Source organism: Ranitomeya imitator, chromosome 1 (genome assembly GCF_032444005.1).
Source record: "Ranitomeya imitator isolate aRanImi1 chromosome 1, aRanImi1.pri, whole genome shotgun sequence".
In the NCBI taxonomy this organism is placed as follows: Eukaryota; Metazoa; Chordata; class Amphibia; order Anura; family Dendrobatidae; genus Ranitomeya; species Ranitomeya imitator.
Genome location: NC_091282.1, coordinates 1043827190 through 1043842232, shown reverse-complemented (window position 1 = coordinate 1043842232; position 15043 = coordinate 1043827190). Strand labels below are relative to the sequence as shown.

General features: G+C 40.9%; 1 protein-coding gene across 2 annotated transcripts in view; it reads left to right on the top strand.

Moving 5' to 3' along the window:
• The window catches only part of FBXW7 (F-box and WD repeat domain containing 7), a 303144-nt gene that overhangs the window by 103122 nt on the left and 184979 nt on the right, over positions 1-15043 (top strand). For both annotated transcript variants that reach the window (XM_069744067.1, XM_069744066.1), the window contains one exon: positions 8438-9013. In XM_069744067.1, coding sequence (XP_069600168.1) covers positions 8507-9013 — 507 coding nt within the window. In that variant the 5' untranslated portion in view covers positions 8438-8506. The remainder of the gene's footprint in view (positions 1-8437; positions 9014-15043) is intronic.

Genomic DNA, 15043 nt, shown 5'->3' with positions numbered 1-15043 from the left:
ACCTCATCCTGGTGGCCTTTATTTTCTGTCATACATTTCAGTCCGAGTGCTGGAACAGGTTTTCATCAGTTAGTCCATGTCTCCATTTTGACTATGGTGCATGTGTTGTTTTTTTCACAGACCCATTGATTTGAACGGGGGAGTTTGATCCATGACATGGATCAATAATATATAGTATAGGCTATAGTGAAAACCAGGGATGGAACACTGAAAACTGGTCGTCTGAATGAGGCCTCAGTTGACATGAAGCTGTCACACTTGGGACAGGAGACCGACAGCCAGTCCATGCATTAGCAGTCCCACCTCAGACTGATGTGCACGGACGTCTTTAGTCTCCTTCGTTTTACCCCGTCCATAGTTCTTCTTTGCATGTTACAATTTTTACTTTTATATCAGTGGTCATATAAGACTTTAATCTGAAGCAACTTGTTTCGATGCAGTGGAGCAACGGCTGCGTTACACTGATATAATTATCCCCTAACGAAGGAATTTAGTTCCGAAACGCGCGTCGGGTGTGTGCGTGTACTCAGGACGGCGCGGTGCCCTAAGGTAATATCCACTAATATCCACTATTTTTCCCTGAAATCTGTTATAGTTCAGCACTTAGCACTTTGTCTCTATCAGCACTGTGCAGGGTCTGGAAATAACCCTGATGGTTTAAACAATTGTGTTCTTTGAATTTATTTGCACTTCAGCACTTTTTTGCATATATTGCACATCAATTTTGGAGTTCTTATTATTGTTTCCACATTGTGTCACTCAATTTTTCAGGGAACTAATATACCCCGATTGTGGGTAATACTTACCTTGCACGGATTTATAAATAATTATTATTGTGCAGTTGGGTATCCGTATATTCATTTTTATATGCCGTCCCGTGCTGCACACTTTTTTGTATGATTGTTTTGTATTTTTATCCAGGGTGGATTTGATTTAAATCTAACTGATTTAAATCACGATTTAAATCACTAGTCAGTAAGGCTTGATTTAAATCAGTGATTTAAATGAATTTGGACACCACTGTTCTGTTGTACTTAGGAAGGAGAAAAATAATCCTGACCTTAATAACAATTTAAATAGATTTATTCAACTGAAACAATAACAACATTACAGCATAAGTTATTTGCTTAAACAAACATCCATGTTTGTTAACTAATTTGGCTAAACAAAATATATATATATATATATATATTATAAGAAACTTAGACTGTCAGCCCAGCCGACACATGAAAAACTTAAATACTACTGTCCCTGCTGTCCTCTGTAGCTCACTTGTCGTCATCTTCATCATCTTCTTCTTTGTTCCTATTCATAATCTGGAAAAGAAAAACAAGCTTTCCTGCTTTATTGGGTCCCAACCGATTTCTCAATTTAGAATGAATGAGTCCAAAGGAAGAGAATATTCTTTCAACGCCTGCAGAAGAAGCTACTGCTGTTAAAAGTGAAATCATTACTTGAACAGTCTCTAAATCCAAGCGCATAAGTGACTTCCACCAGTTTACTGGTGTGACCTTCCTTAAAATATCTTCAGCAAACATATATTTCTTGAATGGTTCCCCCTTAGCTCTGAAGTTTATTATAGTTGGCATTAAAGATGGATGATTGCTGGATACCCATGTCATAGCTAACTCCTCTTCCTCAGCACTTAGGTTTTGACCCTGATATTGGATATTGACAATATTTGCCAAAAAATGAGCTGGAGTCAGTGCTTGTCCCATTCGTTTGTTTACTGCTTGTAATTTAATTCTGTCCATGTGTAGTTCTGTTTTTAAGTGTTCACTCAGTTCCTTCCAAATTTCAACAGCACCCGCAATTAAACAGCTATTTTTCTGTATTTTGTTTAAAGCTTGAGAGATGGGTTTCAGGAAGCAACATATGTTCAACATTTCTCTTAAGCCCAATGTTGAGGATTTTGGCCGTGACAGTGCCATCTATTTTATCTCGATTTTCTTCACAAAGTGTCATCAGAATAGGCCAGTTTTTGATATACTGCTCAAAACAGTCCACCACAGAGTTCCATCTAACATCTTGTGGGAGCGTTAGCTTGGTTCCACCCATCCTTTTCAGAGCTGCTGCAGCAAAATGATTATTACGGAAGTATTTAGCAATTTCAACAACATTAGCCTTTATTTCTGGAACACTTAAGTCTTTGGCTAAGAGGTGCAGCAAATGAGCACTGCAACCATATGTTGTTAGCAGCTTTGTATTCCCTCCCTGCTCTTCTAAATCTCTTCTCATCTTGGATACGTTTGCAGCATTGTCAGTGACCAAACTGCGTACTAGACATTTGAATTTTTGTTCACATGTCGTTATAGCTTTTACTGCCACTTCTTGTAAGTACTCTGCTGTGTGTGCATTTCCTGACGTATCAGTTGTTTGTGCAAGGAAGACTTTACCTCCTTCTGTTGTTATACAAGCACATACAATAGGATCATTGTGGACATTACTCCACCCATCAATACTTAGGTTAACAATTTTACCCTCCAGAGCTGTTGCACATTGCTTCATTTCTCTGTCATACACTTGATCCAGCAGTTTCCCTGCAACATCAGCTCTGCTGGGTGGACTGTATCCTGGTCTCAGTGACTGAACCATATTAATGAAATGTGGGTTCTCAGTCAGACGGAAAGAAGAGTTCGTTGCATAAATAAACTGGGCAATTTTTTCATCAATCAACTCTTTTTCTAATCTGCTAGTTCTTATCACAAACCTATCTATGGTGGTTCCAGGAGGTAAAGGTTTTTTCTTCCTTTTGGGTGATGGTGATATGTGGCTGTGGGTGTCTGATGATGATGCTGCTGCTAATGAAGCACTATCCTGGATGGATAACTCTGAAACTGTAGAACAGGATGATGGTGATCTTGGAGGTGGATAGTTTCCAGAATCCAAAAAAAGTCAATGCTGTTATTTTATTGTTTATACAATTTCTGCTTATTGTACACAACACATCACTGCCCCTGCCCCAAAAGGAATATTTGTTTTTCTTCATAACTGTACCAAATGACAGTAACATGCAGTAATAATAAGAAATATAATTTTTCTCACACATGACAGTTCAGTCTTTAGAAATAGGATTCAATAAAAATGTTTACCAACCTGAAGATCCTGCCTGTTCAGAAGTGTTTCTTTGGTCATCTTCATCACCTCACTTCTCATGATGTTGCCTCATTCGCGCCACCAGGCCTTGCATCTCTTTGTTGCATCGTTTGCATTTTGCACGCATGCCTGCCTTACCGATAGGCGAAGGAGCTTCATTAAAATATTCCCAAACTGGGTCTTTTTTACGGCCTGCTGCCATTATAAGGAAAGAATGTAATAAACCTCAGATCGTACACACAAACAGATCCAGACTTGTCTGTCTGTGGCTATGCTGCAGTATTGTGCTCAAAGTTTCACTTTCATTTTCTTGTCTGCTTGCCCTTCCTCCTCCTCACACTTAGATTCACATTCTTCTTGTGTTGTGCAGATCTATTCCACTCCAAACAATCAGAAGCATATTGTCTAACTTCTTGGACTTGGCACTGAAGGGGTTGATTCTGTATTCATAGGTTTGTAGAACAATAGGATTAAGGTATTTTTCTCAACTCTGTTCATGTTGTAACATTTTTGCCGTGAAGAAGAGGCTGGGACCTCTGCGGAGTCAAATTCAGTTTTGAGAACTGCGTAAGTAAAGCGAGCGTCTGTGATAATATAGGAGAGAAACTGCCCACTTATCCTACAGAAACCTCTGGAAGAGCATGGCATTGTGAATGTTACACATATACAGCCTTTATTCTACTGAGTTAAACAACTCAGCTTTATCTCATGATGGAAGAACTTTTGGATGGTAAAATATTTTCCTCAAAAAGCAGTTTATTGAAAAAAATCCGATTTAAATCAAAAAAATCCGATTTAAATAAAAAAAATCCGATTTTTTTTGATTTTTTAAAAAAAAAACATTGATTTTTATCCACCCTGTTTTTATCGTATATTTTTTAATGGTAGTTTTTTATATATTGTATCGCTGCTTGATAATTAAAAAATAAAAGAATATATCTTGATCCAGTCTGGTCTTCCTGGTGCATCCTTTGGTTTGGTGATTGGTTTTGGTTCTTGGTTTAAGTGGTCTCCACTTTCTTTTTACTCAAAAGACACCCGGGTGAGCTAATATCACTATATTTATGATTGTGATACTGATTTATATATAGCCTTTATTTTATTTGGGTTGTTCTTTTGTAATTTTCTCTAATTATCCAGTTCTGTAGTTTCCGCTTATACTACCATTATATGCGGAGCTGAAATGAGCGCTACGTCTCCAATGCAAGCAGCGGTTTTAATATCTAGATCTCTAAACATAGATCTTGAAATGCAAAATGAAAACATTCTGGGCCAGTCTTTTGCTTTTATTGTATTCCTGGTGCGCCCTAGTATTATGATTTATTTTTTTTTATTCTGCCTTTTGGTTCCAGAGATATGGGCATTTTATTTAGTGTATTTATTATGGCCTTTACCAAAGGGGAATGGCTCGCAGGATTCTCTGGGGAAGTGTCTTTAGGCCACCCTGCATTATTACCCTGTGAGCCTCATTCCCTTGGTTAAAAGCATAAAAATCATCACTAAAAGAATAAAAAAGCCCATATCTCTCTAACCGTAAGGAGGATTTAAGAAAAAACTAACAATAAACCAATCATTCAGGGGAGCAGCGGGAATAAAATAAGAGTTAAGAGGTGCCCACCTTTGATTTGGTGACAGCCGCTCTGTATATTTGTCAGTCCATCACCGGTGCCAGGCGTGCTAAGGTAATCTACATTACAGAATCGTGGCGTGGATTTCCATCCCGAGACTCCCGACACAATAGTATGTCATCCATACTGGTGTGAGTGCTGGCGTTCTGTCCGTGACAATGAACGGCTATGGTGGCGTGTCAGAAATGGGAATTTTATCTCTTTGGAAGCCCCTAAATTCACTGTGGTGAAGTAGAGGATGAATTTGGATGTGGACTTTTTCTGCCACATCTTCCAGTAACCTGCAGACAACGTGACGACTGTCTGCGGTAGATCGGTGGAAAGGGCAGATGTAGGAGTGTCTGTAAGGATGGATGGTGCTGGCACCTTGTATTTCCTTTAGTGTTATTAATACTTTGTTGTACATTACTGCCGCTTTCTGTGAATTTGTTGCTTTCCCTTCTTCATCCCATGTGCTCCGCGTGCCCTTAGTGTTATTAATACTTTGTCATACATTACTGCTGCTTTCTGTGAATTTGTTGCTTTCTCTTCTTCATCCCATGTGCTCCGCGTGCCCTTAGTGTTATTAATACTTTGTTGTACATTACTGCCGCTTTCTGTGAATTTGTTGCTTTCTTCATCCCATGTGCTCCGCGTGCCCTTAGTGTTATTAATACTTTGTTATACATTACCGCTGCTTTCTGTGAATTTGTTGCTTTCTCTTCTTCATCCCATGTGCTCCGCGTGCCCTTAGTGTTATTAATACTTTGTCATACATTACCGCTGCTTTCTGTGAATTTGTTGCTTTCCCTTCTTCATCCCATGTGCTCCGCGTGCCCTTAGTGTTATTAATACTTTGTTGTACATTACTGCCGCTTTCTGTGAATTTGTTGCTTTCTTCATCCCATGTGCTCCGCGTGCCCTTAGTGTTATTAATACTTTGTTATACATTACTGCTGCTTTCTGTGAATTTGTTGCTTTCTCTTCTTCATCCCATGTGCTCCGCGTGCCCTTAGTGTTATTAATACTTTGTTGTACATTACTGCTGCTTTCTGTGAATTTGTTGCTTTCTCTTCTTCATCCCATGTGCTCCGCGTGCCCTTAGTGTTATTAATACTTTGTTGTACATTACTGCCGCTTTCTGTGAATTTGTTGCTTTCTTCATCCCATGTGCTCCGCGTGCCCTTAGTGTTATTAATACTTTGTTATACATTACCGCTGCTTTCTGTGAATTTGTTGCTTTCTCTTCTTCATCCCATGTGCTCCGCGTGCCCTTAGTGTTATTAATACTTTGTCATACATTACCGCTGCTTTCTGTGAATTTGTTGCTTTCCCTTCTTCATCCCATGTGCTCCGCGTGCCCTTAGTGTTATTAATACTTTGTTGTACATTACTGCCGCTTTCTGTGAATTTGTTGCTTTCTTCATCCCATGTGCTCCGCGTGCCCTTAGTGTTATTAATACTTTGTTATACATTACTGCTGCTTTCTGTGAATTTGTTGCTTTCTCTTCTTCATCCCATGTGCTCCGCGTGCCCTTAGTGTTATTAATACTTTGTCATACATTACTGCTGCTTTCTGTGAATTTGTTGCTTTCCCTTCTTCATCCCATGTGCTCCGCGTGCCCTTAGTGTTATTAATACTTTGTTGTACATTACTGCCGCTTTCTGTGAATTTGTTGCTTTCTTCATCCCATGTGCTCCGCGTGCCCTTAGTGTTATTAATACTTTGTTATACATTACTGCTGCTTTCTGTGAATTTGTTGCTTTCCCTTCTTCATCCCATGTGCTCCGCGTGCCCTTAGTGTTATTAATACTTTGTCATACATTACTGCTGCTTTCTGTGAATTTGTTGCTTTCCCTTCTTCATCCCATGTGCTCCGCGTGCCCTTAGTGTTATTAATACTTTGTTATACATTACTGCTGCTTTCTGTGAATTTGTTGCTTTCTCTTCTTCATCCCATGTGCTCCGCGTGCCCTTAGTGTTATTAATACTTTGTTGTACATTACTGCCGCTTTCTGTGAATTTGTTGCTTTCTTCATCCCATGTGCTCCGCGTGCCCTTAGTGTTATTAATACTTTGTTATACATTACCGCTGCTTTCTGTGAATTTGTTGCTTTCTCTTCTTCATCCCATGTGCTCCGCGTGCCCTTAGTGTTATTAATACTTTGTCATACATTACCGCTGCTTTCTGTGAATTTGTTGCTTTCCCTTCTTCATCCCATGTGCTCCGCGTGCCCTTAGTGTTATTAATACTTTGTTGTACATTACTGCCGCTTTCTGTGAATTTGTTGCTTTCTTCATCCCATGTGCTCCGCGTGCCCTTAGTGTTATTAATACTTTGTTATACATTACTGCTGCTTTCTGTGAATTTGTTGCTTTCCCTTCTTCATCCCATGTGCTCCGCGTGCCCTTAGTGTTATTAATACTTTGTCATACATTACTGCTGCTTTCTGTGAATTTGTTGCTTTCTCTTCTTCATCCCATGTGCTCCGCGTGCCCTTAGTGTTATTAATACTTTGTCATACATTACTGCTGCTTTCTGTGAATTTGTTGCTTTCCCTTCTTCATCCCATGTGCTCCGCGTGCCCTTAGTGTTATTAATACTTTGTTGTACATTACTGCCGCTTTCTGTGAATTTGTTGCTTTCTTCATCCCATGTGCTCCGCGTGCCCTTAGTGTTATTAATACTTTGTTATACATTACTGCTGCTTTCTGTGAATTTGTTGCTTTCCCTTCTTCATCCCATGTGCTCCGCGTGCCCTTAGTGTTATTAATACTTTGTTATACATTACTGCTGCTTTCTGTGAATTTGTTGCTTTCTCTTCTTCATCCCATGTGCTCCGCGTGCCCTTAGTGTTATTAATACTTTGTTATACATTATTGCTGCTTTCTGTGAATTTGTTGCATTCCCTTCTTCATCCCATGTGCCCCGTGTGCCCTTTGCGTTCTTGCTCTCGGTGATGCTGTGACCAAGTTGTGTCCAGGATCAGCTCACATATTGTGTTTTTCTGGTTTGTAGACGATCCGATCTGTCATACTTAGGTACAGTAGTCTGTAATGCTGAGGGGAGAATTCTAGGAATGTGCTCAGCCTTACTGCAGTTTTCCCAGATTTTTCAGCGAGCGGAGGAAGGACGTCAGAGATGTTACTATTTTAGGTAGTAAATGATTCAAATATTTTACTTAAGTGAACCCCTGGCAGGATATGGTGATTTCCATAAAAAGGGTCAGTTAAGCAATGCCATATGTGGCCATTTACAGCACGCTGTTTATTTGCAGAATTGTAGGTATGAAGCCGGCCAAGATACGATTTGTGCATTCTCACCATTGTCCGATGAGGACATTCCCCCGGTGCCTTGCTTTATAACCGGCCGCTTGTCCCTCAGTATTCTTCCTACTGAACCTTCTATTTAAGGTCGAATTGTGAATATTTTGCCGATAAGATCCTAATCCACCGGTTACAAGATGTTACAGTTCCGTCGGTGCTGATCTATGGGGCCTCGTCGCCAGGTTAGATCTGCCCAGTACATTTTGGGAGACCATTCCTACATAACATCAGTAAGGACGTTTCCTCCCAATATTTTCAGAAAAATGGCTCTCCAGTTGGAGCTCCCCTTTAAGTTACTTTTTTCAATTTAATTACATAAATGTCCAAGTACTTATTCTGTTTTTATTATTTTGTGTTTATAGAGAAGAAAAAAACGTAATAATGACTTTTTGTTTTTGTTTTGCAGAATGTGAAATCCTTTGCCTCTGCACACCGTCTAGCCAATGTCCATGAAGTAGCAAGCTGGCTTTTGGAAATGAATCAGGAACTGCTGTCTGTGGGCAGCAAGAGGCGACGTACTGGCGGTTCTGTGCGAGGTAATGCTTCCTCCAGCCAAGCGGATGAGGAGCAGATGAACAGAGTAGAAGAGGAGGAGGAGGAGCAGCAGCATCCAAGACCGCAGGGAGAAGAGCACATAGTGGTGAATGGGGAGGTGGATGGCTCCGGGAGTGTGGAGAGGAGTAACCTCCACCCGGAGCATTTGGAAGAAAACAACAACAGCTGTATAGTAGCAGATCATGAGTCCGGAGACCAACCCGAGGACGGTGAGCAACAGGATGATGAGGAGGAGGATGAGCAACATGTTTGTGATGTGGAAGATGAGGATGAGGAGGAGATGGACCAGGACAGTGATGACTTTGATCAGTCTGATGACAGCAGCAGGGAGGGTGAACATAGAAACTCCAGCGATATTCCCAATTCCAATAGTATAATGGACATTTCTCTTCGACAAAAGCCCAGCCCTTTCCAAACAAAAACAAAGGTGAGTCTCCATGTCCTGCACAGTGGGACATTACACGCTAGTCACACGTGCATTTTTGTTTTATTAACTGTTGTGGTTTTTCTGTAGCTTGTCAACGCCGTATTTTTCACTAAGAAATATGTAGAAACTTTTCTGTTCTTTTTTGTTGTGGTTGAATTTGGAAGGATTATACCACACTGTGGATATAGAATATAGGTCCATATAAATGAAGTGAGGGGTAGTTCCGTTATCCTAATTGCAGGGTTTTCCTGGTTATGTTCATGATTTGAATTGTTATTGAAGTCGTTGATTCTTTCCGTTTCTCTCCATTGTAAACATATCGCCTCTGGTGAAAAGGCTACAGTATCGGATCCCCTGCATAACGTGGACTTTATACCCAGCTGGTAGTACGGGCACTGGGCAGCCCATGCAGCTCCATCTCTAAAACCCAGCAGATTCAGTGATGATGTATATTCAGTCCTGGCATTAGAAATCTACCGGGCCGTACTCGTCTAGTCTACTAACTCCTGTCCTCCAACTTTGCGACCTCACTGTGAACGGGGTGGTCTGATGCCTATAATTAAATGTTGGCACAGTTCGGTGAAACTGAGGAGGCGCAGCTAATGATGTCCCTCATCACCTGCAAAAGAATAATTACCAGAAAACTGAGGTACTGCAAGTCACATCTATGACCTAGCTAACAATGGAGCATCGGAGACACTACAAGTCCTTGCATAACCTAATTATCAATAAGTATACCGGTAATTCTAAATATATGGAAACACCAAGGTACTACAAGTTTCAGGATGACCTGGCTAACAACGGAACATCGGGACACTGCAAGTCTTTGCATAAGCTTATCAATAAATATAATGCTTGATAAAAAATAATTAAGAAACACCAAGATAGTACAGTACAAGTCACAGCATAATCTAGGGCAGTGTTCCCCCCCAACTCCGGTCCTCAAGAGCCACCAACAGGTCATGTTTTCAGGATTTCCTTAGTATTGCCCAGGTGATGGAATTATCAACTGTGAAATACTAAGGAAATCCTGGAAGCATGACCTGTTGGTGGCTCTTGAGGACCGGACATGGGGAACACTGATCTAGGGATATGTTCACAGTAGACAGTAAGACACTAAAAATCCCTGCTTAACTTAATAATTAATAACTATAAAGTGGAACGTTGAGAAACTAAAAGTCCCAACATAACTTAATAATAAATTTGTAATTACACAGTGGAGCAATAAGGCAGTAATAATCCCGGCATAACCTAATATTAAATTCACAGTGGAGCACTGAGGCCCTACAGCCTCCAAGCCTAATGGTGTGTTTGCACTTGCCAACTTGTGGTGTTATAGTATTGCAGTCAGGCTCCATGTTTGCCTATAAGTGGCTGATTAATAGCCAGGTTAGGCTACTTTCACACTAGCGTCGTGCACTGCACGTCGCTATGCGTCGTTTTGTAGAAAAAACGCATCCTTCAAAAGTGCTTGCAGGATGCGTTTTTTCTCCATTGACTTGCATTAGCGTCGTATTGCGACGCCTTGCCACACGTTGCAACCGTCGTGCGATGGTTGCGCCGTGTTGTGGCGGACCGTAGGCTGCAAAAAACGTTACATGTAACGTTTTTTGCTGCCGACGGTCCGCCCTTTCCGACCGCGCATGTGCGGCCGGAACTCCGCCCCCACCTCCCCGCACCTCAGAATGGGGCAGCTGATGCGCTGGAAAAATGCATCCGCTGCCTCCGTTGTGCGGCATATTCACTGCTAGCGTTGGTACGTTGGCCCGACGCACTGCGACGGGCCGAGTACGACGCTAGTGTGAAAGTAGCCTTAGTCTGGCCGACTGCACTTCCCATGCGCACAGAAAGATCAGTGATAGATAGTTCTGTGCCCATTGGCTTTCAATGTTCTCGGCAGCACAGGTCTTGTACATAGGATGATCTGCAGAGATTGATGATTTTTAAACAGGCGAAAAGGGAACCTGTCAGCAGGATTGTGCTTGGTAACCTACAGACAGTGCCAGGTCGGCGCTATTATACAGATTACAATTCTACCTTGGCTGATGAATTCCGTCTTGTGGTTGTTGTTTAATCCTTATTTTCAGTTTTGTGTTAATGATATGCTAATGCTCAGGGACGGGCCTGTGGGGGGCTTCTTGTGGTGAACTGATTAGGTATTCACCAGTATGGCTTTTGACAGGTCACGGATCTCTCATTGACCTGCCCCCTATTTTTACATAATCAATATTATAATATTAAATCTTCTGCAGGTTGAGGTTATAATTCATTTGTTTGAAGTCATCCTGAAATTCATAAGAAAAAAAAACTGTTTTAAAATGGCACTGGCCATGCCTGCACAGTAGCAGCTGTCGGTAATCCAATAGTTGCTATTGCGCAGGCGACGGCATCTTGGAGGAGGACAATTTTTTGTTCTCTATAAATATGGCGCAGCCGGCGCCTGCTCAATACGAGCTATTGGATCACATTTTGCCTTTTTCAAACGTGGTTTTTTTTGTTTTTATTAATGAATTTCAGGATAACTTCAGACAAATGTGTTATATGCACATTGCATATGTAATGCTGGTGCCCGCATGCAGAAGGGCATTATATATATATATATATATATATATATATATATATATATATATATACTAGATGGCAGTCTGATTCTAAAGAATCGGGAGTCTAGAATCCATATATACTTTATTTATTCAAATGTAAGAATAATACAATTAATAAATAATAGTAAGAAAGAACAAAAATAATGGGCAGTATATGGAGAAAACACCAAACAAAAGTTCAAAATTGGTGTGAAAATGTCACTGAACCACTTCACAACTAAATATATATAGTTTTGGTAAATGGTATTATCATTTTTTTGACGAAATTCGGCAGGAGCTTGAAGAGCAACGTCACTGGGCCCGCCTCCACGCAGTAGAAACTTGCTGTGAGGTAAAAATTCAAAAATCACACCAAAATGGCGGGCGGAGTGTGTCACAGTACGGCACGTTTCTGATTGGTCGCTCGCAGCAGGCGGCAACCAATCAGACACTGGACACTGTTGACGTCACTTATCTCCGGACATTAGCTCCGGACATTAGCTCCGGACATTAGCTCCGGACATTATCTCCGCACATTAGCTCCGGACATTAGCTCCGGACAAAGCCACGGAAGTTGGCACAAATTGCAGGAAGTAGTATTCTAGGCAATTAATCTCCGGACATTAGCTCCGGACATTAGCTCCGGACAAAGCCACGGAAGTTGGCACAAATTGCAGGAAGTAGTATTCTAGGCAATTATATATATATATATATATATATATATATATATATATATATATATATATATATATATATATATATATATATATATATATATATATATATATAAATAATAATAATAATAATAATAATAATAATAATAATAATAATTTTTATTTATATAGCGCCAACATATTCCGCAGCGCTTTACAAATTATAGAGGGGACTTGTACATACAATAGACATTACAGCATAACAGAAATACAGTTCAAAACAGATACCAAGAGGAGTGAGGGCCCTGCTCGTAAGCTTACAAACTATGAGGAAAAGGGGAGACACGAGAGGTGGATGGTAACAATTGCTATAGTTATTCGGACCAGCCATAGTGTAAGGCTTGGGTGTTCATGTAAAGCTGCATGAACCAGTTAATTAATTTTTTTTTTTTTTTTTAATATAGGCCACACAGGGATCGTTAGGTTAATGCATTGAGGCGGTAGGCCAGTCTGAACAAATGAGTTTTTAGGGCACGCTTAAAACTGTGGGGATTGGGGATTAATCGTATTATCCTAGGTAGTGCATTCCAAAGAATCGGCGCAGCACGTGTAAAGTCTTGGAGACGGGAGTGGGAGGTTCTGATTATTGAGGATGCTAACCTGAGGTCATCAGCGGAGCGGAGGGCACGGGTAGGGTGGTAGACTGAGACCAGAGAGGAGATGTAGGGTGGTGCTGAGCCATGGAGTGCTTTGTGGATGAGGGTAGTAGTTTTGTACTGGATTCTTGAGTGGATGGGTAACCAGTGTAATGACTGGCACAAGGTAGAGGCATCGGTGTAACGGTTGGTGAGGAATATGATCCTGGCAGCAGCATTCAGGACAGATTGGAGCGGGGAGAGTTTGGTAAGAGGGAGGCCGATTAGTAGAGAGTTACAATAGTCCAGACGAGAATGAATAAGTGAAACAGTAAGAGTTTTTGCAGAGTCGAAAGTAAGAAAAGGGCGAATTCTAGAAATGTTTTTGAGATGCAGGTAAGAAGAGCGAGCCAGTGATCGGATGTGGGGGGTGAATGAAAGGTCAGAATCAAGGATGACCCCAAGGCAGCGGGCATGTTGCTTTGGAGTAATGGTGGAACCGCAAACGGAGATGGCAATGTCAGGCAAAGGTAGGTTAGTAGAGGGAGAAAACACGAGGAGTTCAGTTTTTGACAGGTTTAGTTTCAGATAGAGGGAGGACATGATGCTAGAGACAGCGGTAAGACAATCACTGGTGTTTTCTAATAAGGCAGGCGTGAGATCAGGAGAAGAAGTGTATAGTTGGGTGTCGTCAGCATAGAGATGGTACTGGAAGCCAAATCTACTGATTGTTTGTCCAATAGGGGCAGTATACAAAGAGAAGAGGAGGGGGCCTAGGACTGATCCTTGAGGAACCCCAACAGTAAGGGGAAGGTGAGAGGAGGAGGAACCAGCGAAACATACAGTGAAGGATCGGTCAGAGAATATATATATATATCTATCTATATATATAATTGTGTAAGGGTTTTTCCGTCTGTCTGTCTTTCTGTCTGTCTGTCTGTCCTGGAAATCCCGCGTCTCTGATTGGTCGAGGCCGCCAGCGACGGGCACAGCGACGATGATGTCATAAAGAACGTAGATATCCCGCAACGGGCACAGTATCGACGTAGATGTCATAATGGTTGCCATGGCGACGATGATGTCATAAAGGTTGCCTCGACCAATCAGCGACGGGCACAGTCTGCCGCGAATTCTGGAATCATCAATGTCCATATACTACGGGGACATGCATATTCTAGAATACCCGATGCGTTAGAACCCGGGCATAGAACGGGTTCAAAAGCTAATCTATATATATAATTGTCTAAGGGTTTTTCCGTCTGTCTGTCTGTCTGTCCTGGAAATCCCGCGTCTCTGGCGGCCTCGACCAATCAGAGACGGGCACAGCATGGCGACGATGATGTCATAAAGGTTGCCTCGACCAATCAGCGACGGGCAGAGTCTGCCGCGAATTCGCATCGACCAATCAGCGACGGGCACAGTATCGACGTAGATGTCATAATGGTTGCCATGGCGACGATGGTGTCATAAAGGTTGCCTCGACCAATCAGCGACGGGCACAGTCTGCCGCGAATTCTGGAATCATCATTGTCCATATACTACGGGGACATGCATATTCTAGAATACCCGATGCGTTAGAATCGGGCCACAATCTAGTGTATATGTATGTATGTATGTATATATATATATATGTATATGTATATATATATATATATATATATATATATATATATATATATATATATAGAGTCATCAAAGCAAAAGGTGGCTACTTTTACTTTGAAGAACCTAGAATAAAATACATATTTTCAGTTGTTTCACACTTTTTTGTTAAGTATATAATTCCACATGTGTTAAGTCATGAAAATACAGAAAAATATTTACATGAGAAGGTGTGTCCAAACTTTTAGTCTGTACTGTGTGTGCGTGTGTGTGTGTATATATGTATATATATGTATATTTATATATATATATATATATATATATACACGTACGTACAGTACAGACCAAAAGTTTGGACACACCTTTTCATGTAAAGATTTTTCTGCATTTTCATGACTATGAAAATTGTAAATTCACACTGAAGGCATCAAAACTATGAATTAACATATGTGGGATTATATACTTAACGGAAAAATACAGAAAAATCTTTAAATGAGAAGGTGTGTCCAAACTTTTGGTCTGTACTGTGTATATATAACAGCAACCACAAGACTAATT